Source organism: Thermobia domestica, chromosome 17 (assembly GCF_964235325.1).
Source record: "Thermobia domestica chromosome 17, izTheDome1.hap1.1, whole genome shotgun sequence".
Classification (NCBI taxonomy): Eukaryota; Metazoa; Arthropoda; class Insecta; order Zygentoma; family Lepismatidae; genus Thermobia; species Thermobia domestica.
Window position 1 is genome coordinate 91888788 of NC_137470.1, and position 25203 is coordinate 91913990.

General features: G+C 36.4%; 1 protein-coding gene across 3 annotated transcripts in view; it reads left to right on the plus strand.

Annotated features, from left to right (window-relative positions):
- Positions 1-25203, plus strand: part of wnd (Mitogen-activated protein kinase kinase kinase 13 wallenda) — a 328345-nt gene that overhangs the window by 179950 nt on the left and 123192 nt on the right. For 2 of the 3 annotated variants that reach the window (XM_081743650.1, XM_081743651.1), the window contains exon 1: positions 3230-3767. The exons of the other annotated variant lie outside the window; for it this stretch is intronic. In XM_081743650.1, the coding sequence (XP_081599776.1) occupies positions 3592-3767 (176 nt within the window). In that variant the 5' untranslated portion in view covers positions 3230-3591. Of the gene's footprint in view, positions 1-3229; positions 3768-25203 lie in introns of those variants that run through there. 3 annotated transcript variants of the gene reach the window in all.

Here is a 25203-nt window from a genome sequence, read left to right on the forward strand (position 1 = left end):
CAGAAAACCACCCTTTCCGGTTTTTCTCCAGGGAGGCGAAGGGATGCTCGTTATCCAGCATTTCGTGTAAGTCCTTATCTCAAATATGTGATACAGTCGCGAAAAGTGGACAACGCAACATACGCACATCTTTTATCTTTTCTTTTAATTGCTGACTTCAATTGCAATTAACAATTAACAATTGCACGTTTTCATTCCCTGATGACTAATTAACAATCGAGGCGTTGGATGGCAAAGTGGCGTAACTCAGTTTTAAGAACGTGAGATGTTGAAACTTTTATAGAAAAAGCGGAGAACCGATATAGAAAAGCGGAGAAATCGGATCTTTGTCCTGGCATTTTTTGGCCTATGGCCAGGTCTTTTAACTCTCAGATACGCAACTTTGTCATCCAACAGGTTGTGGTTTCAAATAGTGATGAGTGCAAAAGTCTTGGGCTTGCAGTTTTTGCAAGAGTCTTGCATGCAAGACCAAGACCAAGACCAGGACTCCCGATGCAAGACCAAGACTCTTGCGCAAGAGTCTTGCACAAGTACCGGCTCAGTGGTAGAGCGTTCACCTCTGGTGCTGGGCCCCCTGGTTCGATCCCATATTACACCATGTGAGCTTTTTTGGTGTATAGAGACCGTGTGCGTAGGTTTTCTCGCGGTTTTCCCGTTTCCTCCTACTGTCTTCAATCCACCATTTCATTCATTTCCCATCATCATCTCCCTTAGCCTCGGTGCATAATCGTGGCACGTTAAACTAGATATTACATCATTTCTAAACATATTAGTGGTATTCTTCTTCTAAAACTAAAGAGAAATGAAGTATTGAACATCGGTAATTCCATACACCATAGGTGCCGACTACATGAGTATGGCCTTGGCTCCAAGGATCAAGTATCCGCTAGATAATTTTAATATGTGCTCAAAAAATTAATATCGAAATAACATTTTTATGACATTGACAGAAACTTAGTGTATGTGACCGCAAGTTTGATTTCATGGGCGGGTGCTCATACGTTAAATAATTGTTTATCAATATAACTTTTAGCCTCCTTAGGTATATGGCCCATATATCACATTACTACCTTTCCATTTCAAACAATATCACAGATTTCAAAATGGTGGATTTCAAGATGGCGGCGGAGGTTCATGATCTACTCTGCCCATTCTTCTTTTGCCAATATGTGAAACTACTACTGTTTGTATTGTCTACCTTTCACTATTTTTACGACTCAACACTTTATTTGATGCATTTCTATAACAGCATAGGCCTTCCCCACCAACTTTGACCCCCTCTCTCTCCGTTTTTTATGGCGCTCAGCAGCTATAACTTTGCACATATACATATTTTCACATCCTCTATCAGACGCACTATGTCTCATCCCGCAACTCGATTCATCCATTTGGAACATTTCCTTGTAAGAGGAATGTAATGAATATTGTAAACGAGAAATCATAAATTTTGAATTTCCGTTCAATTAAGTGCTCTCTTGCTATCTTTTCTATTCTCTGTTATGTGAGATTGAATAAAATTGATTCGATAGGAAGGAATCTAGAGTTTAATTCCTTACCAAGTGATGAGACTATATGAGACAAGATCTGTTGCATAAAGTAAGGTATAGATCACTATTCGAGTTTTATCCAACGCTTGATGCACCCACTGAGGATTGGATCTGTGAAGGGCTGGCCTCCAGTAATTATCCAGTTATAAATGATTTTAAAAAAAGGAAACCGTAGCTGTAAGACGATACTACCTATACATTTTAATTCGACACAATTTCTTTCGAAACTATCGAGACGAGATCGACACTTGACCCTCAAATCTCGCCATTCAAACCAACCACCGTCATTTGATGTACACGTGATTCTTCTACTTGCTGTTTATAGGATTATGTTAGAAAACAGAGGTATGTAGCATTTTTTTCTCGTTGTTCATGAATTAAAAGTTCTGCAATAAGCATATATCATAATCAATTCGTTTAAAAGAATAATTAAATTAAATTAAATCATAAATTATGCCTTTTGGCTAAAGAAGACGGATAATGAAAGTGAATGATTATGAAACAATGTGGGGAAAATGGGATCACCTCGAGATATCCCACAAGCAAGCTGTTATCCATCACACACTCACATGGTTTGTTGCTGATCCTGGGATATCTGGCACAAGAGGTATCACTAAACCATCGTGTTCCTCCATTCTCCAGAAGAATAGATAAATCAGTTACTTTCATTGTAAGGCATCCATGTGCAACAGCCGGCCCTCGGACCGCCGCGGCCCACTGAACTCTTTAATCCGGCCCGCCTGGCTCATCATTGAAAATGAATTTCTTACTAATCCCTTAAACTAACCTCAAAGATTTTCTTGGATAACTAATGTCCCCCTTGAAAATATCCTCCGCGTTGGAACATCCAGTGTAGAGTGTACCACCACCGAACATTGTCAGATTGGCCAGTTGTTCCACTAAAATGGTAAATAAATAGATTTTTCAGATGTTCTTTATAAGTAAATATTTTGATTACTGTTATAACAGTTTTTATGTTCCTGTGATAGTGTAGCAACGCGGTGTTTCTTGTAGTCATAATTTTTGGGGGTGCACTGCCCTTCCCCCCGGAGTTCTGAGAGTGTCCTCTGGAGGAGGGCCGTGTGAAAATAATATGTGCCCCTCCAAATACTAAGTGTCCGCCCCCCCCCCCTTCCCAGAACATTATTTCTGAAAGAAACACAGTGTATGACGAACGATGTTATAAATTGAGTATGGCTATTCAATTCTTGTGAAAATGTTTTACATTGTCTCGCACGGCCCTCGACGCCAGTAAGTCTTCTGTGGCTGGCTCTCCCTGTTCCAACTTGCAATGCCTATTGTAGGGCATAGTGAAGTAAAGGATCAGGTTTAGCTTTCTTTGAATAAATTAGCTGAATTATACTATTGTCATTGAAAGATTAAAAATAGCAACATAGTTACGTTATGAATTTTATTTCATACAACGTTTGTAATATCGGCATTTTAATTCTTCATAAAAATTCACCTCTGCCAGTATTTGACATGTTGTCACGTAAATGAAACAAGAGCACTAAGTTGCAGTAGTTCATCTGTTCTCATGTCAGATGATCCCCGAATGTTTGAAGGGTTGTAAGAACAACGGAAAAAAATCTTGAAGAGCAGATGTGGCAACAGAGAGCATGTGTGTTTGTATGTATGTGTGGTGTTGGATCTTTTCGTTTTAGTAGCACGTGACATTGTAAACTGTGTGCACTGTGATGTGACGTGTGCATATTGGGAAGGCGGGGGAGGGTGAGACTGCCAGCTTCTCATTCTAGCCAGCCAGCTGTAGAAAGGCAGTGCAGGCAGACAGTGGCTCGAAGTGTTTTCCAGATTTTGAAGACCTACTTTGTTGCATGAGCCCGCTGTGGCCAGCCTGCGGATTCTGACCCCTCCCCCTCTCCATTTGTCAACAAAACACTCAGTGCTAATAATTTGTTGATGCCAGAAAACCCAGGAGTCGTTATCATAAGCTTTCCGTGGTGGTAATGCCTGAAGGATCTCAGATAGACCAACCTATCCTTCACAGTGGAAGTTTCCTCGATTGTATTAGTGGTTGTCTGCCATGGGGAGTAATAATAGTGAGGGAAACAGTGGTAAGAAGAAACGAAAGGGTGGTAGAAGGGTCCGAAGAAGGGGTAAATTGTTCCACTTGCTAGTGAAGGTGAATATTATATGTTGTGCAACACACACAGGTAGCACCGACAAAGATGAAGAAACGGATAGTGATTTTGAAAGTAGGTAAGTTCTTGAATAGTTATAGTTCCATAACAATAAAGAAAATTATACTGTCAATGAAGCAGACGCTATACTTTACGATTCAAAGAGGACTTCGTGCAAGGCATATTGTAGCATTGACATACATATTCAATGTCAATTGCGTTATGTTCATACAATATTAGCTAATCAAGAGTTCAAGTTCTTGTTAACACGGATTTTGTGTTGCTAACAGTTTTAATCAAATTCTTATATAAAAGTTATTCGCCCCGGGCGAAGACTGTTTCACGTTAGTAAGTTGACGGCCTGCATTGTGCCTACGCAGTGTCAATATGTGCGTTTCTTCTCGTTCCTTGGTAATGCGGTTTAAATAAAATGATATGTTTCAATGCTTGACCCCAAGACCAATGCTTGAGTCCTATTGCTTAAAAAAAAAAATACTTAATGTACTGGGTAATAAAGGGGTCAAAAATTGGAGAAACCTGGATGAGCTTCTTACATAATGCACAGAATTCATCGTACATAAAGCCATATGGCACGATTTGATGACTTGAATTGATTCCTTCCTACAGAGGATCAGCTGTTCTGAGTGTCTTCAACCCGAGAAACGCACATCGCTATCGTATATGTAAGAACTTACAATTGAATTAAATGGGTGTCATTGGCTCATTTTATGTGAGGTGCTCATGGGTTTCTGGATCTATCAAAGACCATATGAGATTGTAATAAACTAACCATGTTTATTCCGCCAATTTTTAAATAATAATAATCTTGCACTTTACTCAAATTTGCTTGATACTTTGAATTTTGTTCACGGCAGTGCTTCTCAATATATGACACATAGACCATCTGAGGAGGTTCGCGCTACCGGAGGGCAGTACCGTAATCGGTAAAAATAGATTGAGAAATGGTTGAATAAAGCAAAATTCATCTTATCAATAACAGGAAAAACTTTTGTGGTGCATACAGTTTATTGACAAATATTGCTTTCTGTATTGCCTCTGAAACCGTCCAGCATTTGGTGTACAGAAGCTTGCATCAACTGGAACGTTTCAGAAGGTATCTCATATTTTTTTTTTTTTTTTTTTTTTGATAAGGCTGGTTTTGCATTTAAAATATTTATTGAACCTTTAAAGAGAATCGAACCCGAGATTACACACACCGAAAGACATGGAGATGCTAGATCAGCGAGGGTATGGAGATTTTATAGGGTTTACAGAACGGTGCGACAGTTTTGAGTTTTTGTTTAACGCCAGAAGGTTGGTAGCTCAGTGGTAGAGGGCGTGCCTGTGGTACTTGGAGTCCCTGATTCAATCCCGGCTAAGTAAGTTTATAGTATACAACATCGTGTCCGTGAGTTTTCTCGGGGTGCTCCCCTTTCCTCCCACACTTTCATCCCATCATTTATTTCGTCATCATTTACTTGCCTTAATTATCCGTCTCCTTTAATCTGAAGAGCATAATTGTAGGACGTTAAACTTAAAAATTTCATCTTTTGTGTTTTGGTAGAGGGTATGAAGGATGCAACCTACTATTAACATGGACTACAATCCTTGAATCCGGTGTAGTTGGGAGGTACACGATCTTATACGGTCAATCGTAGCACAATGAGCCGTTGCCCACCGCACTATCTCGCGTCCAGGGGAGTAGGATTACACCATCATCTCCAGTTGGGGATCAGACTGGGAAGGTTCTAGATTACTGGTCCCCCATGTAGGTTAGTAGGTGGGTGGGTTTCTTTCTGTACTAAAGTTTATGCATTTAATTTACACAGTATTGCTGAGCGAGCGTTAGCGAGTGAAGGCGGGTTAGAGCCCCGCAGGGCACGTTGTTTTCTGCCTTTATTACTGCTCAATGGGAAGGGGGGCCAGTAATCTAGAACCTTGCCGATCAGACTTTCTTGGTATATTGGAAACTATTTTGCAGCGTATGTCGTGCCCTCGGACTTTTAACACGATTGGCCAAAGCAAGGAGACAGATGACCATTCATTTGATACTACGTGCCATAAAAGTGACATGTAATCACAATTTAATTATCTCGGAGGAGGGGGCAATTGCGTCAACTGTTAAGCTGGGTTGTCACTTTACAAGAATCTTGTAGTTGTCATTAAAAAATCTTGCAACCCTACAATATTTCTTCATGTAAATATAGTCTTGAAAGGGGCATGTAACATTTTTTTTCCATCTTGCAAGGAGTCAAACCATGTGCAGCTTTCTGGGTCTTCTTGATTGCTACCTGCTATCGTCCTCCTGCTAAAATAAAGATAAAGCCAGTTTCGCCGCTTCCGAAACAACGGATTCTTTTGGTCGCGGAGGGGAAGCGCGCCAAAATACGAGCTTTTAATGAGGAGGTTCACTATTTGTTCACTAGAGTGCAGTGCTGCATGTGTGGAGATATCTTTCTTGCTTTCAGAAAGTTGTAATGTGTAAACAGTAAATAAAAGATAGGACTACAAGATTTTTTAATAACAGCTATAAGATTCTTGCGAAGTGACAGCCCAGCTTTAGTGAGGAGCCATTTAGAAAGTATATTGAAAGGGATGCAACAGATAGAGACGGTTAGAAACAGACGGTTAAAGTCTGTACGGTAGAAATGTAGGGTATTGAACAAAAGATTCAGTTTAATTTCGGTGAAAAGTACAGCCACATTTAAAAGTTACACGCTTTCTACTCGTAGCAGACGCTCGATAACTTTTCCTGATACACTAGCTTGTAAGAAATGTTTGAAGTCAAAAAGATTGATCTTTCTTGTTGGAACTATACTGTGCAGTGAAACAGTGTTTCATTCAAGAATGTTATGTGGTGATGGGGTGTTGACCCCAAAGTTCCATAATTCCCTGAAGTTTTTTTTTCTTTTTTAAATAAGATATACGTGTAGCATGTGTGTGATGAATATAGTTTCGTCCTGAGACCTTTATAGACTCCGCACCTCCGAAATCGAGAAGATTGGATTAAACACTACTGTAAAGTGGCATGAGCTCTACAAAATGTTTTTTTTTTTTTTTTAAAAAAAAAAAAGGTCGCTGGATGTTCAGTAATCGAAACAAACAAAACAAGATTAAGCAATATTTTCCCCTTCCGATTCCGCGTGATAATACAGGAAAACACTTGTTCCGACACTTAGCAATCTATTTGGAAAATTTTTCATGCAACATGCAATAAATTATTTCCCTTTACGTAGTATAACCACAAAGTCAGTAGGAAACTATCATTTATTGATTATCCAGCAAAAATTATTCATGTTTATATTTTACACGCGTCCTTTATTGACATTAAGAGATCCGTTTGATATACTAAATGCATTTGATTTGCAGACGGCTCCTTTGGTTCAGCGGAAAGCTCTCTTACAGCACGGAAATAAGGCGATTAATGCTAATAAGAAGGATGGAAGATAGGAACAGATTAGTTCTCAGTGCACAACTACTACGGATAATGGATTGAAATGTATGTGACTGTAATTTTGCGATTAATTTACTCGAGTTGGAGCCAACGCTTATATATCGGTATATGTTGTATAGGGTGGCTTGTAAGTCTGGAAACGGTTAACGAGGGTCTGCACAATGTGTACGATATATTTGTCCTTCTGTTAAATTCAGTTTCGTGAACTTAATCTACCATACGGAAAAATGGCTTGGATACAAGCTTGTCAAGGGGATCAACGTCTACTGCCGTGCCAACTTTGATTCTTATCGCATAAGTTCGGTTGAATAGGAAAAAAAATCAATGATGAAAAATGTCAGACCGATATCTCGAATTGTAGCTATAACTATCTTTTGATGGAAACGGTAAGCTTCCATTAGACATCAAGTAATTGCGTCGTTTCCATGTCGCTCCACACTGGACAGTGGCTATTGACCATTTCGATGAGTCGTATTATCTTTTACGTCCGTTTGTTTTTGGAAAGTTGTTTCAGCGCTTTACACTTCCGAAAGCTATTGTTGACAACAGATCCGTAATGCTGGAATCCTTAAAATCTGTCCTCGGGGAAAGATGTGTTGTTTCATTGCCACGCAAAATCACTGTATGTTAGTTCCGAGTTTTCATTTTCTGTGAGTCATAACAAATATACAAAATTTACCGGGGTTTGGTGGTACTTCTAATATATATATATAATATATCTAACGGGTCTTTCGATGTATATATACTTCTAAACTCCATGTTGTGCGTGTACACAGTTATAGGGAGCAGGGTGCTAACGGTACAGGTGAGCAAAACTGTTTTTATAAAAACCAGAAACCGGTTTCTAGAAATACCGAAAACCAGATCCGGTGAAAAACCGGATCTGTTTTGGAGAACCGATTTCGGTTTTCCTAAACCCGAAAACCTAAAAACCGGTTTTTGTGCTCGCCACTAGCAACAGTCACGTGTTAACCCTGATCGGATGAATTCGATTGAATTCGTATGATTCTACTGTCCTTGACTTCTCAGGAAATATCAAGGACGAAAAGTGTCAGACCGAGATCTTGAAGAGAGGAGAGGTACTCGTTTGGAGAGAGTAGCTATGCCAGTCTTTCGATGGGAGAGGGAAGCTTTCATTGGAGATGAGGTATATGGGGAGAGAGAGGGAGACAAGAGTGTAAAGAAAAACTCTTCTTCGCAGTGGAATGTTTCGACGTACACAGTTCACACATTTGAACACCCATAACTGTGTAAGATTAGAGATACTGTCAATCACTAGTTCACCCATTAATCACATGTCAAATACATGTTAATTGTATATGTAATTAATTTGTTAACTGGGAGCCGCGGTTGCTCAATAGTAAAATGTTCACCTCTAGTGCATGGGGTTCCTGGTTCGACCCCAGCTGTTCTGTACTTTTCGTCTTGTCTTAAAGTCAGGAATCACCTTCCAAACGTTGTCGGTGTTGTTTTGAAACACCCTGTATATGGTATCCTTATTTTCTTCTTCTGCGCAACGATATGAATAGTTCCAAACTGTCACATAGTTTCGTGTTTGCAGAGAAGCATTTTTTTTTTCTAATTTTAGGTATAACCACAGAGAAAAAAAAATAGATGACGCAGTATACGAAATAGAAAATAGTGTTTAAAACTTAAAATACATTGTCTACTACGATTAAGCATTTACGTATTATGTTTTTCTTTCGACATTAGTCACTTAGCACATCTATCTACGTGAAATAAAAAAAAATCTTTTTCTTTAAACTGTGAAAAGCGTATATCAAAAGTTTCATTTCAAAATGTGTTGGAAGAAATTTCTCGTAATTCTGAATTGTCTCAATATAGCAAATGAGTCGCTCAAGACTTTATTAATTTTTAAAGTGAACTTGAGGTTTCCACTTCACTGCTAAGAGTACCAATATCGTAATTAGGTAGATATTATTATTTATATAGTTTGTTTGAAGTTTAATTTTCTGAGCACCCATGGTATATGAAAAGTGAACTCAGATGGAATAAAGAGACGTGTTATCCGAACTACTACAGAAGCTCCCACCGGGTGTTAAGCCAGATCTCTCGCTGTGAAAGCATGTACGCTAGTGTGACGCCCAAGAAAAGGGGACCACGGAAGATCTGCTAATATTCTACTTGCCGAGCCCGCGGGCCGTACTCGGGTCTACGAAGCATATATCACTTCCGGCTCGGGCGGTAAATTATTAAATATACAACCATATTTCTCGGGTCTTTTCGGGCCTAACTTTGTAAATATATTGTTCAATAATGTTTATTGGACTGTTGTTAATGGAGAACTTTCAAAGCAAAACTGCAAAATTAAACCTCTAATTGCTGTAAGTAAAATATACAATTTTGTGTTAAATATTAAATTTCTGTAATCGGGCTTACTTCGGGCTCATTTGATTATCACACGAGCTCGGGCCTAAAGGCTAAAACATATTTCGAATCGGGCCGGGCTCTGGCTAAATATTCTGGCCCGTGCAGACCTGTAATTCTTACTTGGTGTGGAAAACAATATGTTATTCAATTGGAATGTAAATAATAATAATAATAATAATCCTGTTTCCTCCCACTTCATTCCACTATTTCATTCATTTCTCATCATCACCATCTCCTTTAGTCAAGCCGGCATAAGCATAGGATGTAAGAGTTGAAGATTTCATTTTCTTCCTGTACAACTTTGAAAATGGCATACTTTGTCAAGATTGACAATTATATTTTCAAAAGGAAATCAGTAGTTATAGGCTCGATGTATAGGAAAAGCAATCCACTCTGCAATGCATCATATGAATATGGGTTGGCCTCGTTTCCTGTACTACAATAAGTTACTTCAAATACTAGACTAAATATATACTAACATGTAGCTGTAGTTGTTCGGTCAGGAGAAACATAACCAGAGTAGCTTGATTATATAGTATACAACAGGGGTTTTCAAACTTTTTGCAGTTGAAGCTCCCCTCAACCACCAAAATCGGAACGCGCCTCCCCTGTCAAAAATGAAATGTGTCAACAATATAAATACATGTGTCCCTAAAAGAAAGATTATCACTATGATGAACTGTTTCATTTATTAATCACTAATGAAAATTTCTCATTAACACAAGTGATTTACATTGTACACACTAACTACTCCTTTTAATGTTATTAGCCGGTGTGGTAAGTGTTAAAATTGAAAACTACGTGCAGAGAGGGAATTTAAATAATAAAAACCGACACATTTACATGTGGAGCAAAGTCAATAAGAAATAAGACTATTCGTGAATGGCGGTAGTACTTAAGAAAAGATTAAAACTCAAGAATCGTCCCAAAAATAATAACAAAATTAAGAGAAAGAAAAATTCAGCTAACATGGAGTCGCGCGAAATTCCAAAGACATTTAAGAAGACATATTATTCTACAGAGATAAAGTAGACGATCGTTAGTGGGCAACTAACAAGCATTTTATACGCTTAAGCAAAAGATGAAAGGGTCATCCCTGATCGCATGTGGAACAAAGGTGATACAAAGGCTTAGTACGATATGTATTACTAAAGGAGAAGGTTGCAGATTTAAGTATGGTGTTGCATTATACGTAAATAGGTTCCATTGTAGGATCTTTATTTGAAGGTACTCGCGCCTTCCCTGACAACTTTCGGCGCCTTCTGAGGGTGGCGCGCCGCACAGTTTGAAAACCCCCGGTATACAATATGTAACTCTTGTATACAGTTCGTTAAAATATTCACTTTGTGCGAAACAAACGTAATTCCTTGATAAAATTATAGTCGCAATGGTTTAGTCAATGAAGACGCCTCTATCAACAGACAAACCGGTTTCGATCTTTTTGTACCGATTTTACCCTCGTTCAGATGTGACTCTGGGTTTCCCCCAACCTATGTCAAGTGCAGTGGCGTGGGCATAGTGATGGGCAGTGGTAATATTCCCGGTGGGTAGGAAAATAAGAAATGGGAATATTCCCGGGTTTTTTCCCTGGCATATAAATTTCCGGGAAGGAATTTATTTCCATTTCTTTACTTTATCTTCCAAAATATAAGAACCATATGACTAATCACTTTATTTTTATTTATTATGATTTATTTCTAGGTTTTAAATTATTTGGAGGTTAACAAAATTAAAATTCGTTGACTGTACTTTATATAACTAATAATATGACTTTTTAAGTTACATTTCAATTTGCACTAAAAAGTAGCAAACAACTAATTTACAAATGATGAAAAGGGACCAGTTTGTAAAGTAATGTAGAATTTCTGTAGAAATAGAGGTGAAGTAGCATCAATATATCCCGAACCACCGTTAATAATAGGCGTCGGTCTGTCTCCTCTCTCTGACTCGAATTTCTGAAGAGGTACTCAGACTTCTCTTATATGTGAATTAACGCATGACATTTCGAGAAATAGGTAGGAAGAAGGGTTGTAAGATCGTGTGGCAATGTTACATGCAAAATTATGAAGATAAGTCAGTATCTTGCAAATATTGTGAACATAAAAATGTATGCGCAAATGTTGATAAAATGGTGAGACATGTGTCTTCTGGTAGTTACCCAAACTAATTTGTTTATATCATTTAAAAATTTAATATGTTTATAATACCAGTAGTAGAATCAAGTTTAGAAAATCCAGTTACGTATCAATTTAAACTGTTTAGCGGTGTAAAAGTATGTGCAGTTACTATACCATTTTTCCCACATATTTACTTGCATAGAACATATTGTGAGTAAATATACATTTATGCGTACTTTCTAAATAAAATATTAATAAAATAACATAATATCGTTCAGAATATGCATTTTAAAGAATCTTCTGGAGACAACAGTAATAAATACACTGTGATAAAGAAACAAATTTAACTTTGAAATCATAATATAGTAATAGAATGCACTTTTTTGTGATTGCAAATAAATTCCCGGAATATTCCCATTTTTGAAAATATTCCCAGGGAATATGCCCGGGGATTTACCCATCACTACGTGGGTAGAACATAAACTTCAGGGGAGAGGGGACAGATTACCTGAAGAACTATGGTATATGGAATATTCCCAGGAATGCGGGGACTCCGGGTGTCTTCTCTCGGAAAATTAAAAGAAAATAGAATTCGTACATTGCATTTTTGACTTAAAAAGCAAACTTCAAAATTTTTGTGTTTAGTTTTTACCTTTGATAGTCTAGTTTTTGCGAAGAAGGGGATATGGTACTAAAAAATCACACACTTTACAGTTTGTTCGTTTAATGATACAGTAAAATTCAACCTTGTTTAACAATTTTAGTTTAACTGAAATGTTACCATGTGTATGTTAGAAACAATATTTAAAAATGAATGTGAAGTTAATACTCATAAACAATAAAGTTTTGAAAACAAATTTTAGGCCAACAAGCCGACAGCTAATGTAAATGAGGCTCAACAGTGACTTCTTTTACAGTGCCTTGTCGGCCTTTAGAGTGACTGCTTTCCATACTTCTACAACAACAAACCTCCGGGTAATTAGAACTGATGTCAACCGCCAACATTATAGCCAAAATACAGTTAGATTATCTATCCTATTGTGGCATTTGAATCTTTCTCTTTACAGTTCATGGTTTTACTGCCAGAGGACATGCAACTCTTTACATATTTTGTATAAAGTTGCCCCTGAAGTGCAAAGTAACCCCATCTTACGGTAGTGCATGTTAAATGCTTGTAGGCACTAGGCACTCGTACGTTTTTGACGATGACAAATCAAAACAATTTCTAATTGGAAACATACTATAGGTATAAACAAACTCTTTACAACATTAATGTCATATCTTATTACATTTCTGTGATACTTCCATGTTATACTATAACAAAGGAAGGATTGTATTAGGGTTAAAATACAATAATGTAAATCCAGGCAGGCCAGATTTGTGTGAAGACCTGCCATTTCGTATTGACGTCTGTGTGTTTGTATGTATGTACGTACGAATAGATGATATTTCGTCAACGATAAATTACGTAAAAGATTACATATACACACACGGGGCTCTGCACAATTTTCTATTTGGTTCATTATTCGTGAAGTGCCTGACACTTAACAAGCAATATCTTGTAAACGGTACAAGCTACGGTAAAACTCACTACATCAATTAATTTCCGAGAAAATTGTAAATGAATTTGATGTATCACTTGCACCTATTCCCATTTGAAAAACCAAAAGTTTAAAAGTTGAAGTCTGGCGGATCTAAGATGTCAGCCGTGGTGGGTAACGTGTGTCAGACAAGCATCACTTGATCCAATTTGTTTTGCATATCCCCAAATTTATGTCCAATGATATCTAAAGAAATTAAAAGCAATTTTGTGTCCGAGCGTTATAGTAGTGTATAATTGAATTCCGGATATATATATGAAGGCCCATAAATCTGCAAATTACCAGTATAGGCCGCTAAAGTTAGTACAATACACATTGAGCCGCGAAGAATTGCATTCGAATCAATTTTACACGAATCCCGAGGGGACACTTCGCGAATGTAGTACCTTGTTAGGCTAGCGTGTATTTCGATAACAAAGGTTATGTCACTGTTGTAGAAACGGAACTGGTGTCATAACCCGGAGACCCCTGTAATTCACAGGTTATTTTCTCATTTGAACTTTTAGATAAGTTCATTTGCAGTAATGCATTGTATTAACATTACAGCGCAAATCCAGGTTCGTTATTCCGGGCTGTCTGCCCTAAATCATAATTATACAATACACTAAATACGAGAATAGGAACACAATCTAGGGAAACTGAATCTTAATTATCCTTGTCCGCGCTGAAATAAGTTACCATCACTTTGTGAATTTTATGTGCATACAAGTGACATCTGTGTACTTAGAGCAGGATCTCTTGCTTGGATTTTTTAAGTGAAAGAGTGTATTGATTGAACTCCGGGAGATGTATTACAGTTATTATCTAGTCACTTGGTGAGAGGCATCATAGCGTCGCTAGGAATTCAGCTCTGATGAATTATTATTATTATTATTATTATTATTATTATTATTATTATTATTATTATTATTATTATTATTTTGTCTTTTTGAGAGTAATTAATTTTCCCGGCTGCAATGAAATTGCACACACTTTTCCGGTTTTATCAGTTCTTTCTGGTAAGCCATTAACAAGCTGTCATTACGTACAGGATTACGCACAGAAAACTTAAGCAATGTTGTCAGACGGAAACTATTTTTTCTTCTGTTATGTAAATCAGTAAGAAAAGAGCAGGGGAATACCCGAACCAAGGGCCGAATAAAATTACTAGGACTGAGCTAATTTAGAAAATAGAGGAATTAACACATAAGGATAGAGAAGCTATATACTGTATTCGAAAAAAAAAAATTCACACCAGTTCGTCCGAGAAATATTAGAGGCTGTTCAGTAAATGATTGAAAGAGAAGTTGAGTTCAGTTATGATGAAGAAAAAATTATATTTATAAATGAAGAAACTAAGGTTGTCGTTCTAATTGTGCGAGTAACATTAGGTACGAACAATGATAGCATTTACTGTACATAGTCATAGTGTATGCAATAAAACTATGTATTAAATGTCTGTACAAAATTTCAAGCATCTATCTTGAATAGTAGAAGTGGGAAAAATATAAATAATCCCCACAATGCCCCAGATTACCGTAAGAGACCCTGATCTCAGGTAGAAAATTTCCTGAGACATCCCTATTTATCCTAGCATCATAGTTCGTCCATTTTCTTCAGAATAGAATTGCCTTTCAAACGGTACCATTCACATGTCTCCATCATGAATCTTAGGTGGGAAAATCGCGAAAAAAGGGATTTTTTGGTAAAAAAAATCCTCTTTTTTTTACCTTTTTGCCCCTCTGGATCCTCCTTGTGATAACGCAGAGATCTGAGAAAAAATTGATAAATACTACTCTGTGGACTGAATGGTTGTGCAAAATTTCAATCTTCTAGGTGCAAAAGTAAGCCCGCCAAAAAATAATGAAAATAGGCCTAACAAAAACTGTTTTTTAAAAGTTACGACGTTATCACCTCCTATGTCTCGACGCAGGAAGGCGCGAAAACCATACGTAACGTGTTCTACAATGCCTCTAGACTTGGAAAAAAAAGTAAAAAGCTTTATTGGTTCTTTTTTTAATCGAATAATGAAGACGCTACTTTAGTACCTCGTAGAAATAGGTGCTAGAACTCCAAAGGGTTAAAGGTAATACATGTTCAGGATATGAGACAAGAAAATTTTAACATTGGGATTGTAAATTTGGAGGTATCACGACTTCTTGTATCTACTTATCAAATTATATTTAGTTAATCCTCAATATAATATGAATTTTGTTTCTAATTTCTGTTTCTATCCTAGTCAGAAGGAAAACCATGTTTGAGCACAGATTTTGAATCTACCATTGTGGCAACGTTGGGCAAAAATCTATATTCAGAAAGGCCAACAGAGATTTGTGTGCAATTCGGGATCTACAGTGTGCGCAATCCAGTTGCTCCCAATTTCCCCTATTCAAATTATGAGAGTAGTAAATCCACTTCCCAGATCAGCTTGATTGATTCTATAGAGAAAATATTGAGGAAGCCCTACGAAGTACACACAAATTTACCTCTTGTGTTCTTACTCTTATATTCACTGTTAGAGGTGGAAATTAATATTTCTTTGTATTATATGTGCATAAAGAAAGTTAATGGGCCTACTTCTTGCTACTGATTGATGCACTTATAACAAAACTCTCTTGATGTCACTGGGAAGTATCTGGGCCTTTTTACTCCTACTTTAATGAAGTACTGGGTACTCCTTTCATATATTTCATTCGTTCAGTAAGTTGCTATTAAATCGTCACAATAGTTTTAAATCGGAAAATTGTCTGCATGATAGCGACATCTGTTAGTATGAGACGTAAACTATAGCGCCGGTAGCGATATCTGTGAGCCTGGCACACCAACCCTTGTCGTTTGTACGGCGACTAGCCAGTTCATATATCCCAATTCGAAATTCAGATATCTTAATTTCAAAGAAGTTTCGCTTTTTGAATATATGGAAAGTGAAAAGGGTATACTGCAAATAACGTCTAGTCTTGCCAACAAGAGGAGAAATTTCTCGAGTGTCGTGGGCAGCATAGTTCTCCTAGGTCTTATATCTCAAACATTGTTTTAGTGATGCATGATTCACGTGGCCTTACGAACAAAATGAAGAGCGTTTGTCAATGTTTAAAGATAAGCAAGCCATTACACAATATACTTCAATAATAGTTTAAATGTTATATCACACTTTTCTTGGATCTCTCGTAGGATTCTGATTAATTTGTAGGTGAAATTAAGAAATTTAGAAATCGAGAAGAGAAATGTTTTGAGACGAGACGAGAAAAGCTTCCGAGAATGAAGACGAGACTTGAAAGAGTTCTTTCAGAGCCGTGACAGTACGATAATTCGACAAAGAATGAGACAAGGGGTATGTGATTAAAGTGTAAACGGCTGAAGAATTGGTGTCGGAAGCGAACAAGAACAAAATTCATAAACCAAGACTATAAAATTTATTTAATTTTATTTGTTCATGCTTCAAGTTACATTGACATAACTAAGTTCTATAAAACAGTTTTTTTTGTATTGAAATTGTGGACCTCGGTGGCTTAGTGGTAGAGCGTTCACGTCTGGTTCGATCCCAGCTCGCGCCAAGTGAGCTTTGTGATGGACAAACACCGTGTGCCTGGGTTTTCTCGGGGTTCTTCCGTTTCCTCCCACTTTCTTCATTCCATCATTTCATTCATTTCTCACCACCACTGTTTCCTTTAGCCTAGCCGGCATAAATGTGGGACGTAAAACTTACATTTCATTTCATTTATTATTGAGATTATAGTTTGAAGTGCTGCTGTTCCTGAAGAACTAAAAATAAGTGTTCCGTTTTTGGCATCAACTCTTCAATTACTTTCTTGAATTAAAAGGAGGTGGGTAACAATCGGTCACTTTTTCGTCCATGATACTCATAAAAAGTAAAATTGTTTATAAAAGCCAGTATACCGTATGAACTTCAAGCAATAAACGTTACACCTCTGTAAAATACATATGAAAAATATAGCAAGTCACATAGGAACTCTGCAAACAAAGTATGGTTGTTTATATTTTGCAACTTTAGACGTTTTCTCCAACTTTCAACAATAACTTTGGTACGAGGCGCTTCATGAACCACACTACACGACTGCTTCTTGAAAAAGTTATTAGGCCTTATACTGAGTCGTTTTCATTTATGATTAGCGTCATACTAAAGAGTTCTACTCACATATATTTCCTGCAGTAGTGAGGTCTTTAGTATGATGCTAAGCATACGTCAAAACGACTCTGCATAAGGCGGATTAACTCTAGTCTTCACGATAACGAGAAGTATGATTCGTATAGCGCCTCATACTAAAAGTGTTGCTTCAAGTTAGGGAAAACGTCTAAAGTGGCAGATTATCAACAACCATGCTTTGTTTACGGGGTTCTTTATGTAACTTGCTTCAATATGTTTTATATGCATATTACATAGATAAAACGTTTATGCTTAAACTTCAAATTCATACAATATACTTTCATGAATATGGCTTTTATGAATACTCTTAATTTTTATACCAATCAGACAGAAAAAAAGCGATCTTTACCGACTTTCTTTATTCTCAAATTCAGAATATGTTACTCTCCAAAATAAACGCTTCCTACTATTATTCTTGTAAGACTTTATTTTAGAATTGGTTCAACAAAGGGAGAGGAGTCTACAGGAGACACAGACTTAGGCATGAATATATTAAATATTTTTTTAAAGCAACACTTACGGCATTGGAAGCTGAGCTCGTTATACGACACGAATGGATACGACAATAATTTTAGCCTTGAAAGTGTTAGGTTTTGTTAGACTTAAAGTAATTGTAGTTTGATTTCATTAACTACTTCGTGGTGATTTTAATGTTCTTTGTTTAGTAAAAATAAGTTTATTTAATACGAGGGTCATTCACATGAAAGCAAGCCAAGCGTTTTCATATGCAGCGGACGTATAATATACACTCTTTAAATGTCCCATTATTGTAAGAAGATGTACTGTAGTAGTCTTTAAGCAGTCATGTGAACAATTCCTCGTTTCAGTGGATGTTTCGATCGAACAAGTTGGTGTCATATTATTTGCATTATTACAGTCGAATTCGTCTGGATAAACTCTAGATAATCAAAATTTTTAAAAAGCCGGGCTTTTTGCATGGAGTTTCTTTTTCATAAAAGAGCAGTTTTTCTTTTTAAAAACTGATTTTTATTTTTGGGGGGCGGGACATAATTTATTTACTGAAGTACTGCTTTTGTTCTCCTGTAGTGGCTGGATTCTATAATTAAAACAATGGTTTTACAACGTTTGCTACTTCTGAGTCATGTGTTCGGTCCGAAGCTGGCTGTCTTGATTTTTTAACTGACATTTCATTGGTAACCACAATTGCAAGTTATGCAACCCAACATATCACAGCAGTCGTGTTAGTTGCCGAACCATCTTATCAAGTTCCGTATTTGTATGTATTGAGCAGGTTGCCTAAATTCATACCGGCAGATAAGAAAAAAGTATCGTAAACTAACAAACCCATATTTGTTTTAATATATAATTTAACTTTCATCTCGTTCTCCGTTCGGGAAACACTTTATTCAGATATTCTATTAAAATTTAACAAGAGTTCAGTTTAAAAATTAAAGCCACAGATGGCCATTTTGGGTATGATGTTAGTTTAACGGTAGAAAAATTTCATTCTTTACAGAATTTATTATATCTTTCGTTATATTGTGTCAATATATTTGAAATAGGAAACTTGGGTATAGCCTTTTTAACCTTCTCGTGGTCGAATTTTAACAGTCTCAACAAATGCTATGTGTACATAGATATATGTACTTGTCCCGCGTAACCTAACTCCAAACAAACTGAAGTTTTAACTGAAATGTATGACTGGTGTGACTAAGTTTTAACTGAACATTGGTATGCATAAACTCTTAAGTAATTATTTTGTTACACTAAGTCTAATTACTACATTTTCAAAACAGTTATTGCTAGCACTAATACATTTTCACTAAATCATTTTTGTTGTAGAAGATTACTCTTAATACAAGGCGCATCCACAAAGTAACTTTCCCACGCATTCCATAGCTAGGAAACCGTATGTTGCACGGAACGACTGTATGGACGTGAGAGAGTAAGGTCCTAGCTTGACACATGCTCCAGCGGAACTTCCCTACAAATAATGTTGTCAGTAGCGTCGTGGTAGTAGTTTTAGATGGACCACTGTATATATAAACAATCTAGTGCGATCATATTGTTTTTATAGAATATCGGTGGCAGTACCGAACAATTGCTTATCGTCTTTTCGGGTGCAGTCTAATATTCGTTCAAGACTACGTATGTGTAGTGTCTTGTAGTTGGACCCCTCCCAAGAAAAAATCCTGATGCCCACCTGGACTGTAGTTACACGTATTTCGAAGGGGAAGCTATCATATAGTCTCCTGCGAGCGATGAATCTTGATAGACTTGTGACACAGTATGACAAAATACAGTCGCGCTCACAGGGAACTGTGGTTCTTTTCAGATTTCAAGTTCTCATATACGAGTATAATCGAATTTAAGTTGGCCACAGTTGCTTTTAAAAGAATTTTCTCATTTGGGATAGATGGCAATTTGTGAGTAGTACTAATACGTAACTGTGTTATTCACATGATTCTACGAATATGAAGAATCAAACAAATTCTGAATCTGTAGATGTGAATAACTCAGCAAATTTACTTATTTATTGTAATTATTAATAACATATTCATGTATATGTGCTGGGTCGACATGTCGACAGAGAAACAAGCTTTTGTTTTTCTTCCAGGAAATTAACATCGGTTTGTGTTAAACCTATTTTTAAAAAAAGAAAGTCCCAATATAAATCAGTGAATGACATTTTAAACATATTATTTGCGGTTTTGTTCGTGTCGTCGAATTAAAAAACAGAATTACATAATTGACGTGCAACTGTCGCAGAATAACAAAGTTCTACATGTTTTTACTTGTTTATAGTTGATCTCATGTCAGTTACATATAAAAAAAGATATATATATATATATATATATTTGTAGCTTAACCTTTGTGTTTATGTTTCACTTAACTCTGAAAAACGTGTTCAATAGTTTTGGGTGTTGTTGGGAGTGTTCGTGATCGTGATGACTGATATATAATACTGAATGGTCCATTCGTTGGGAGAAAGGAAGAAAAAATACTAAAGAGCAAAGCATATGTTGTTACGTGTGATGTATTGCAGATGTTTCGTCAGATAATTCTCTCCTCTCTTCACATGCAGAGAGATTACACTGTTACGTAATGGAATACTTCTATTTTTTTCTTTTTTCATTTTTTAACAACGCATGGTTTAATTCGAGAAGCTCTGTTCTCAAATATATGGAATGGCACCGACTTATTTCAGGAATACTTACAATTTCGGTTTATCCCATATTGAATAATTTTGCTCTATTGCAGGATATTATTATGTTGTTAGTTATGGTCAGTGTTGGTTGTGTTTCTTGGGGAAGTTGTGGGCGGGAGACCTGGGGAGTTGATTGTAGAGTATCCATCTCTGATGCAGGAGACATGCTTCGATCCCATTGTCTCCATTCTATTGACTCTTCAGTTATTCATTTACTGTTCGTCTGCAAGACATCGTCGTACCCAGCCTTTTCTAAGCGGATCGTCGTTAATTAGTATCACTAGTTGTTGCGCCTGACTCTTCGACCTGCTGTTCACTAATCATGCTTAATTAAAACCTGTAAATGTTTACATTTAACTTTTTATTTATTAGTTTTCCCACCAACCATAATTCGGTTACACAAGTACGTATTAATTCTCAAATTTAAACATGGTTACGTGCCTTTTCCTAATAAAGAATAGCAAAAAAGGTCATGTTCAATATCACTATTCATTTTCAAATAATAAATTGGAGGGTACAGATTTTAAGTTGCAATTGAATCGTCACAATGGTTTTAAATTGGTAAATTACATTCACGCTAGAATCTCGTATTAGCACCAGGCAGGCAATGGTACCTCTTAGCGTGATTTTTACTATTAGCAATTAGCGTGACACACATAATGAAGGACTGAGAAGCCTCCGTTTTATAATTAGAATGTTATATGCTCTTCCTCTCATCCACAGAAAGAACTATGGACACTCATTCTTTCCAGTAGGGGGGCGTATTGTTTACGTCGGGATGCTTGTTTTTCATACCCAGGGTGCCTGAGTCCTTCGGAATCTAGAAAGAATAGATGAATAACACTGCATTAATCCTGAAGACCCTGGATAGGGACATACGCAGGATTTTTTTCGGGGGTTTGGGATCCAAAGTGATTCATACAGTCGACACATAAGCTTAGTGAACAAGCACTTTATTCTATATTATTATTATAATTATTATTATTATTATTATTATTATTATTATTATTATTATTATTATTATTATTATTATTATTACTATTATTATTACACCATTCTCAACACGTTTCTTTAAACATTCCGTTATGTTACTTCGAATTTGTCGGAACAAATAAGGATCCGCAAAAGTCATTCTGTAGTGATTAACCTCTCTCGTAGGTGATTCAAACAGAAGATATGCTCCACATCAAAATTACCCATATGGCAAACTACTAGGTTGAAGCCAAGTGGCTTTGCTCTGCATTTTGCAGAATCCTTTTTCTCAATTCCGCGTCTGGAAAGCATTTCATTCATTTAACCATCAGCACAACTTTAGGTGTCTTTAATGTTTTCAGTCGTGCATTAGATATGCAATACAACTTAATTAAAAGTTAGCTGCTGCTTAAGCAAGAGACCCTTCTTTGGTGTCTAAGGTCGATGTAAGCTCTTGTTGTATGGTACTAGTTATCTTAAGTAAAGCGGGATCAGCTACAGGATGTTACGAATGTAGTGGACACGTTTGTTTTGTTCCTAACTAAAATCTTACTTATATATTTTATAACAGATAGTTTTACAAATATAAAAAGGTTACAGATACGAATTATGTGTGAAAATTAATATTAAGCATATGGCTACCATTTGTCACAACAACACTAAGAAATACGACTTATGTTTGTGATATTGCCACTGTATTTGGGAATAGAGTATAGTCGTGATGTCGCGTTCAGCATTGTCTTATCGTAATTTAAATAGAATTCAAAAAAATGCATGGAAGACCCCCCTTAAAAAAAAAAAGCAAGCCAAGTCCGAAGTGTAAATAGGCTGATGAGCCAGATTAATGTTGTTTGGATAGGAAAACCTGAATCTGCTTCTGTATAAATTTCGCGATCATTTTTCGTATATGCAAATCCTCTTTTAAAATGAAATGTACTATGTAAGTGTTAACTTGGGCGACAAGTTCGACGGTGACGTTCCTCCTGTTATTTCGGATGTTGAGGGTCCTCGGAACAAGATTCACCCTCCATCCGACGTATGCCCATCTTCGAAATAATTGTATCATTCTTTGTGTTGTCTGTTACCTGTAACATCCGTTACTGAAAGCTTAACGTTCCGAATCTTGAGTATCACTAGTCTTGAACAAAGCAATATCGCTGTTCAAGTCGTTTCGTTCGTCATTTCACGGCAGCGTTATTTCGTTATTTTACTGCATTTTTTGGAAGAGCGTTATTTCACTCACTCATTGGCTGACTGCCGGCGGAAAAAATGGTGCATATGCATAGTGACCTACAAATACACCTTTAATGCTTTGTTTCCGAGAGAAGAAAATAAGATCAAGTAGTTTTCAAAAGACTGTTATTTTTAGTTGGCTTCATGCTTTCTCGGCGTAGGGCCTTTTAGCTTCAATCGAATTATGTGATTATTGAATTATAGGCATACTTTTGTACTCCTATTGCTCAGTCACTTATTAAACAGAGTAAGTGGATTGATCTCAGGCACCTGTGGTATTTAAAATTGTTTAGTTTGCGTCAAAACTAACCTAAATAAAATTTAGTTGTATCAGTTACGGGATCCGTATTATGCTGCTTTGCTTTGCTGGCACTCTCCTTGAATGCAGTCATACAAGTATTTATATTTTAATAATAATCTTTCAGTGAAATACTGACCGAAAACTGATATACTAATAGCTTTAGTAAAGGGAATGATCGTCTGGTTTAAGTAATAATGATATACATAAGGAAAAAGTTATATCGACGGTGTTAAGGTAAAAGGTCGTAACCCTCAAAAAATTGAAAATGTGGATTTTTATCTTATTCAGCTTACTATAGGTCAGGCCATAGTTAAAAAAAATATTGTAAGCTTGTGTGCATTATTAAGGCAAATAAACCACTTTTTATACTTGTGTCTTGCAAGGATGTAAATGTAAGTTAGAGATTTTTTTCTCCTGAAAAAAAAATTGGAAATAAGGCTTACTATGTTTTGCCTTAACACCGTCGATATGTTTGTCAAAATGTGAATTTTTCAGTAATCAAACAGATATGATTTATATTTTAATGTTAAAGCATAATTGTAATTAATACAGTAATAAAATAATAATATTTTGACTATAATACATGGAACTAATTAGTTTGACCTCGTAGCAATATTTACTACATGAAGGATTTCTCAGAATACATAGGTTGAGGGTATTTGATAAGCTCACATCTACTTTTTTAAAATAATGAATAAAAAAACATGAGCCAGATAGTATAAAAAATGTTGAAAGTGAGTTTGATAGTATCTGCAAGGTACTATGTTCCCTACAGTGCGACGCAAGTTATTTCCTATGAAATCCACAAGAAATAGTTTACTCTTGAGGATGTCATTTTTCGCAGTTTTCTTAAAATCTGTTCGCGATTTTGTAATATTTCATTAACAGCCCTACAATATGACAGTATAGCATTTCTCATGGAAATTTCACAAGTAGTAGTGAAACCCTTACACGATCTATGGTACGTTTTCGTACCAAGGGGCATTTCTCTCTTTAACAGCTTATTTAGGTCCTATAACAGGTATTTAAGCCGTTTTATTATTATTATTATTATTATTATTATTATTATTATTATTATTATTATTATTATTATTATTATTATTATTATTATTGGTCAAGTCAGCCATGGAGCAAAGAACATCCCAGATGGTGAACTTGGGGCCCCAAATGGAGGCCGTGGGGTGTGACATTTTTTTTAAGGCAATTTCCTAGGGCAAATAATAATGCCGCAGTGAATGTTTACATATTCGATTGATATTTTGTATGCGCAATGTATACGTCTCTCTGTTTTTTTTTTTTTTTAGATATATACATCGATCCAAGCTCTGACTCGGGGGACCGAAGGTTCCAAAAAGGGATTTTTTCGGAAAATTTCCCGGATTTTCTCTAATTTCCTGTTTTTGGTGTATGATACAGGCATGCGAGTAATAGCCTTTGAAAGGTTACTTTATTCTGAAGAGAATGAGGTATAAATCATGATCTAAAAAAATCCCGCCCAACGGCAAGTTTATCTTGTGCCACACACTGTACAGGCAACAGAATTACTGTATGAACAAGTTGATTACTGCACAATATCCATTGCTCCTTTCCGGAAGAGAAACTGGGATCCAAAGGTGACCGATGTGAAAGGATGGTCCTTTCCCCTCCAGTACTGCGAACAAATTTTGAACCTGTAATGGTGACTAGGAGAATGCTAATACCCAGTAGATTGTATACACAACACACATGTATGCTGCTAGTATTAACTTTATCTCCGTGGAAGTTTAATAAATCAACCGCAAAAATTTACAGTCGCGTTCGTTTTCCTACTTTTTCCATTCAATACAAAATCTCAAGACACTTTGTCTATGCACACTACAATCGGTCATTAATTAAAGTAAGTATCTGATAATATTGAGGGAAATAAAATGTTTTCATATCAGGGTTTTACAATCATTTGTCATAATATTTTGGGAATAGATTCCTCACATCAAAATAAGAAAATCGTATGGTCCTGTGGTCGGAAGTGCATAGTTTAGTAGTTATAGGGTTCGGAAAACATGAAGAAATGAACTTTAAAGGTCCATAGTTCCACTACTATAGGACTGATCGTAGTCGGGACAAGATATCAGTGAGGAACTAGTATATGAACTG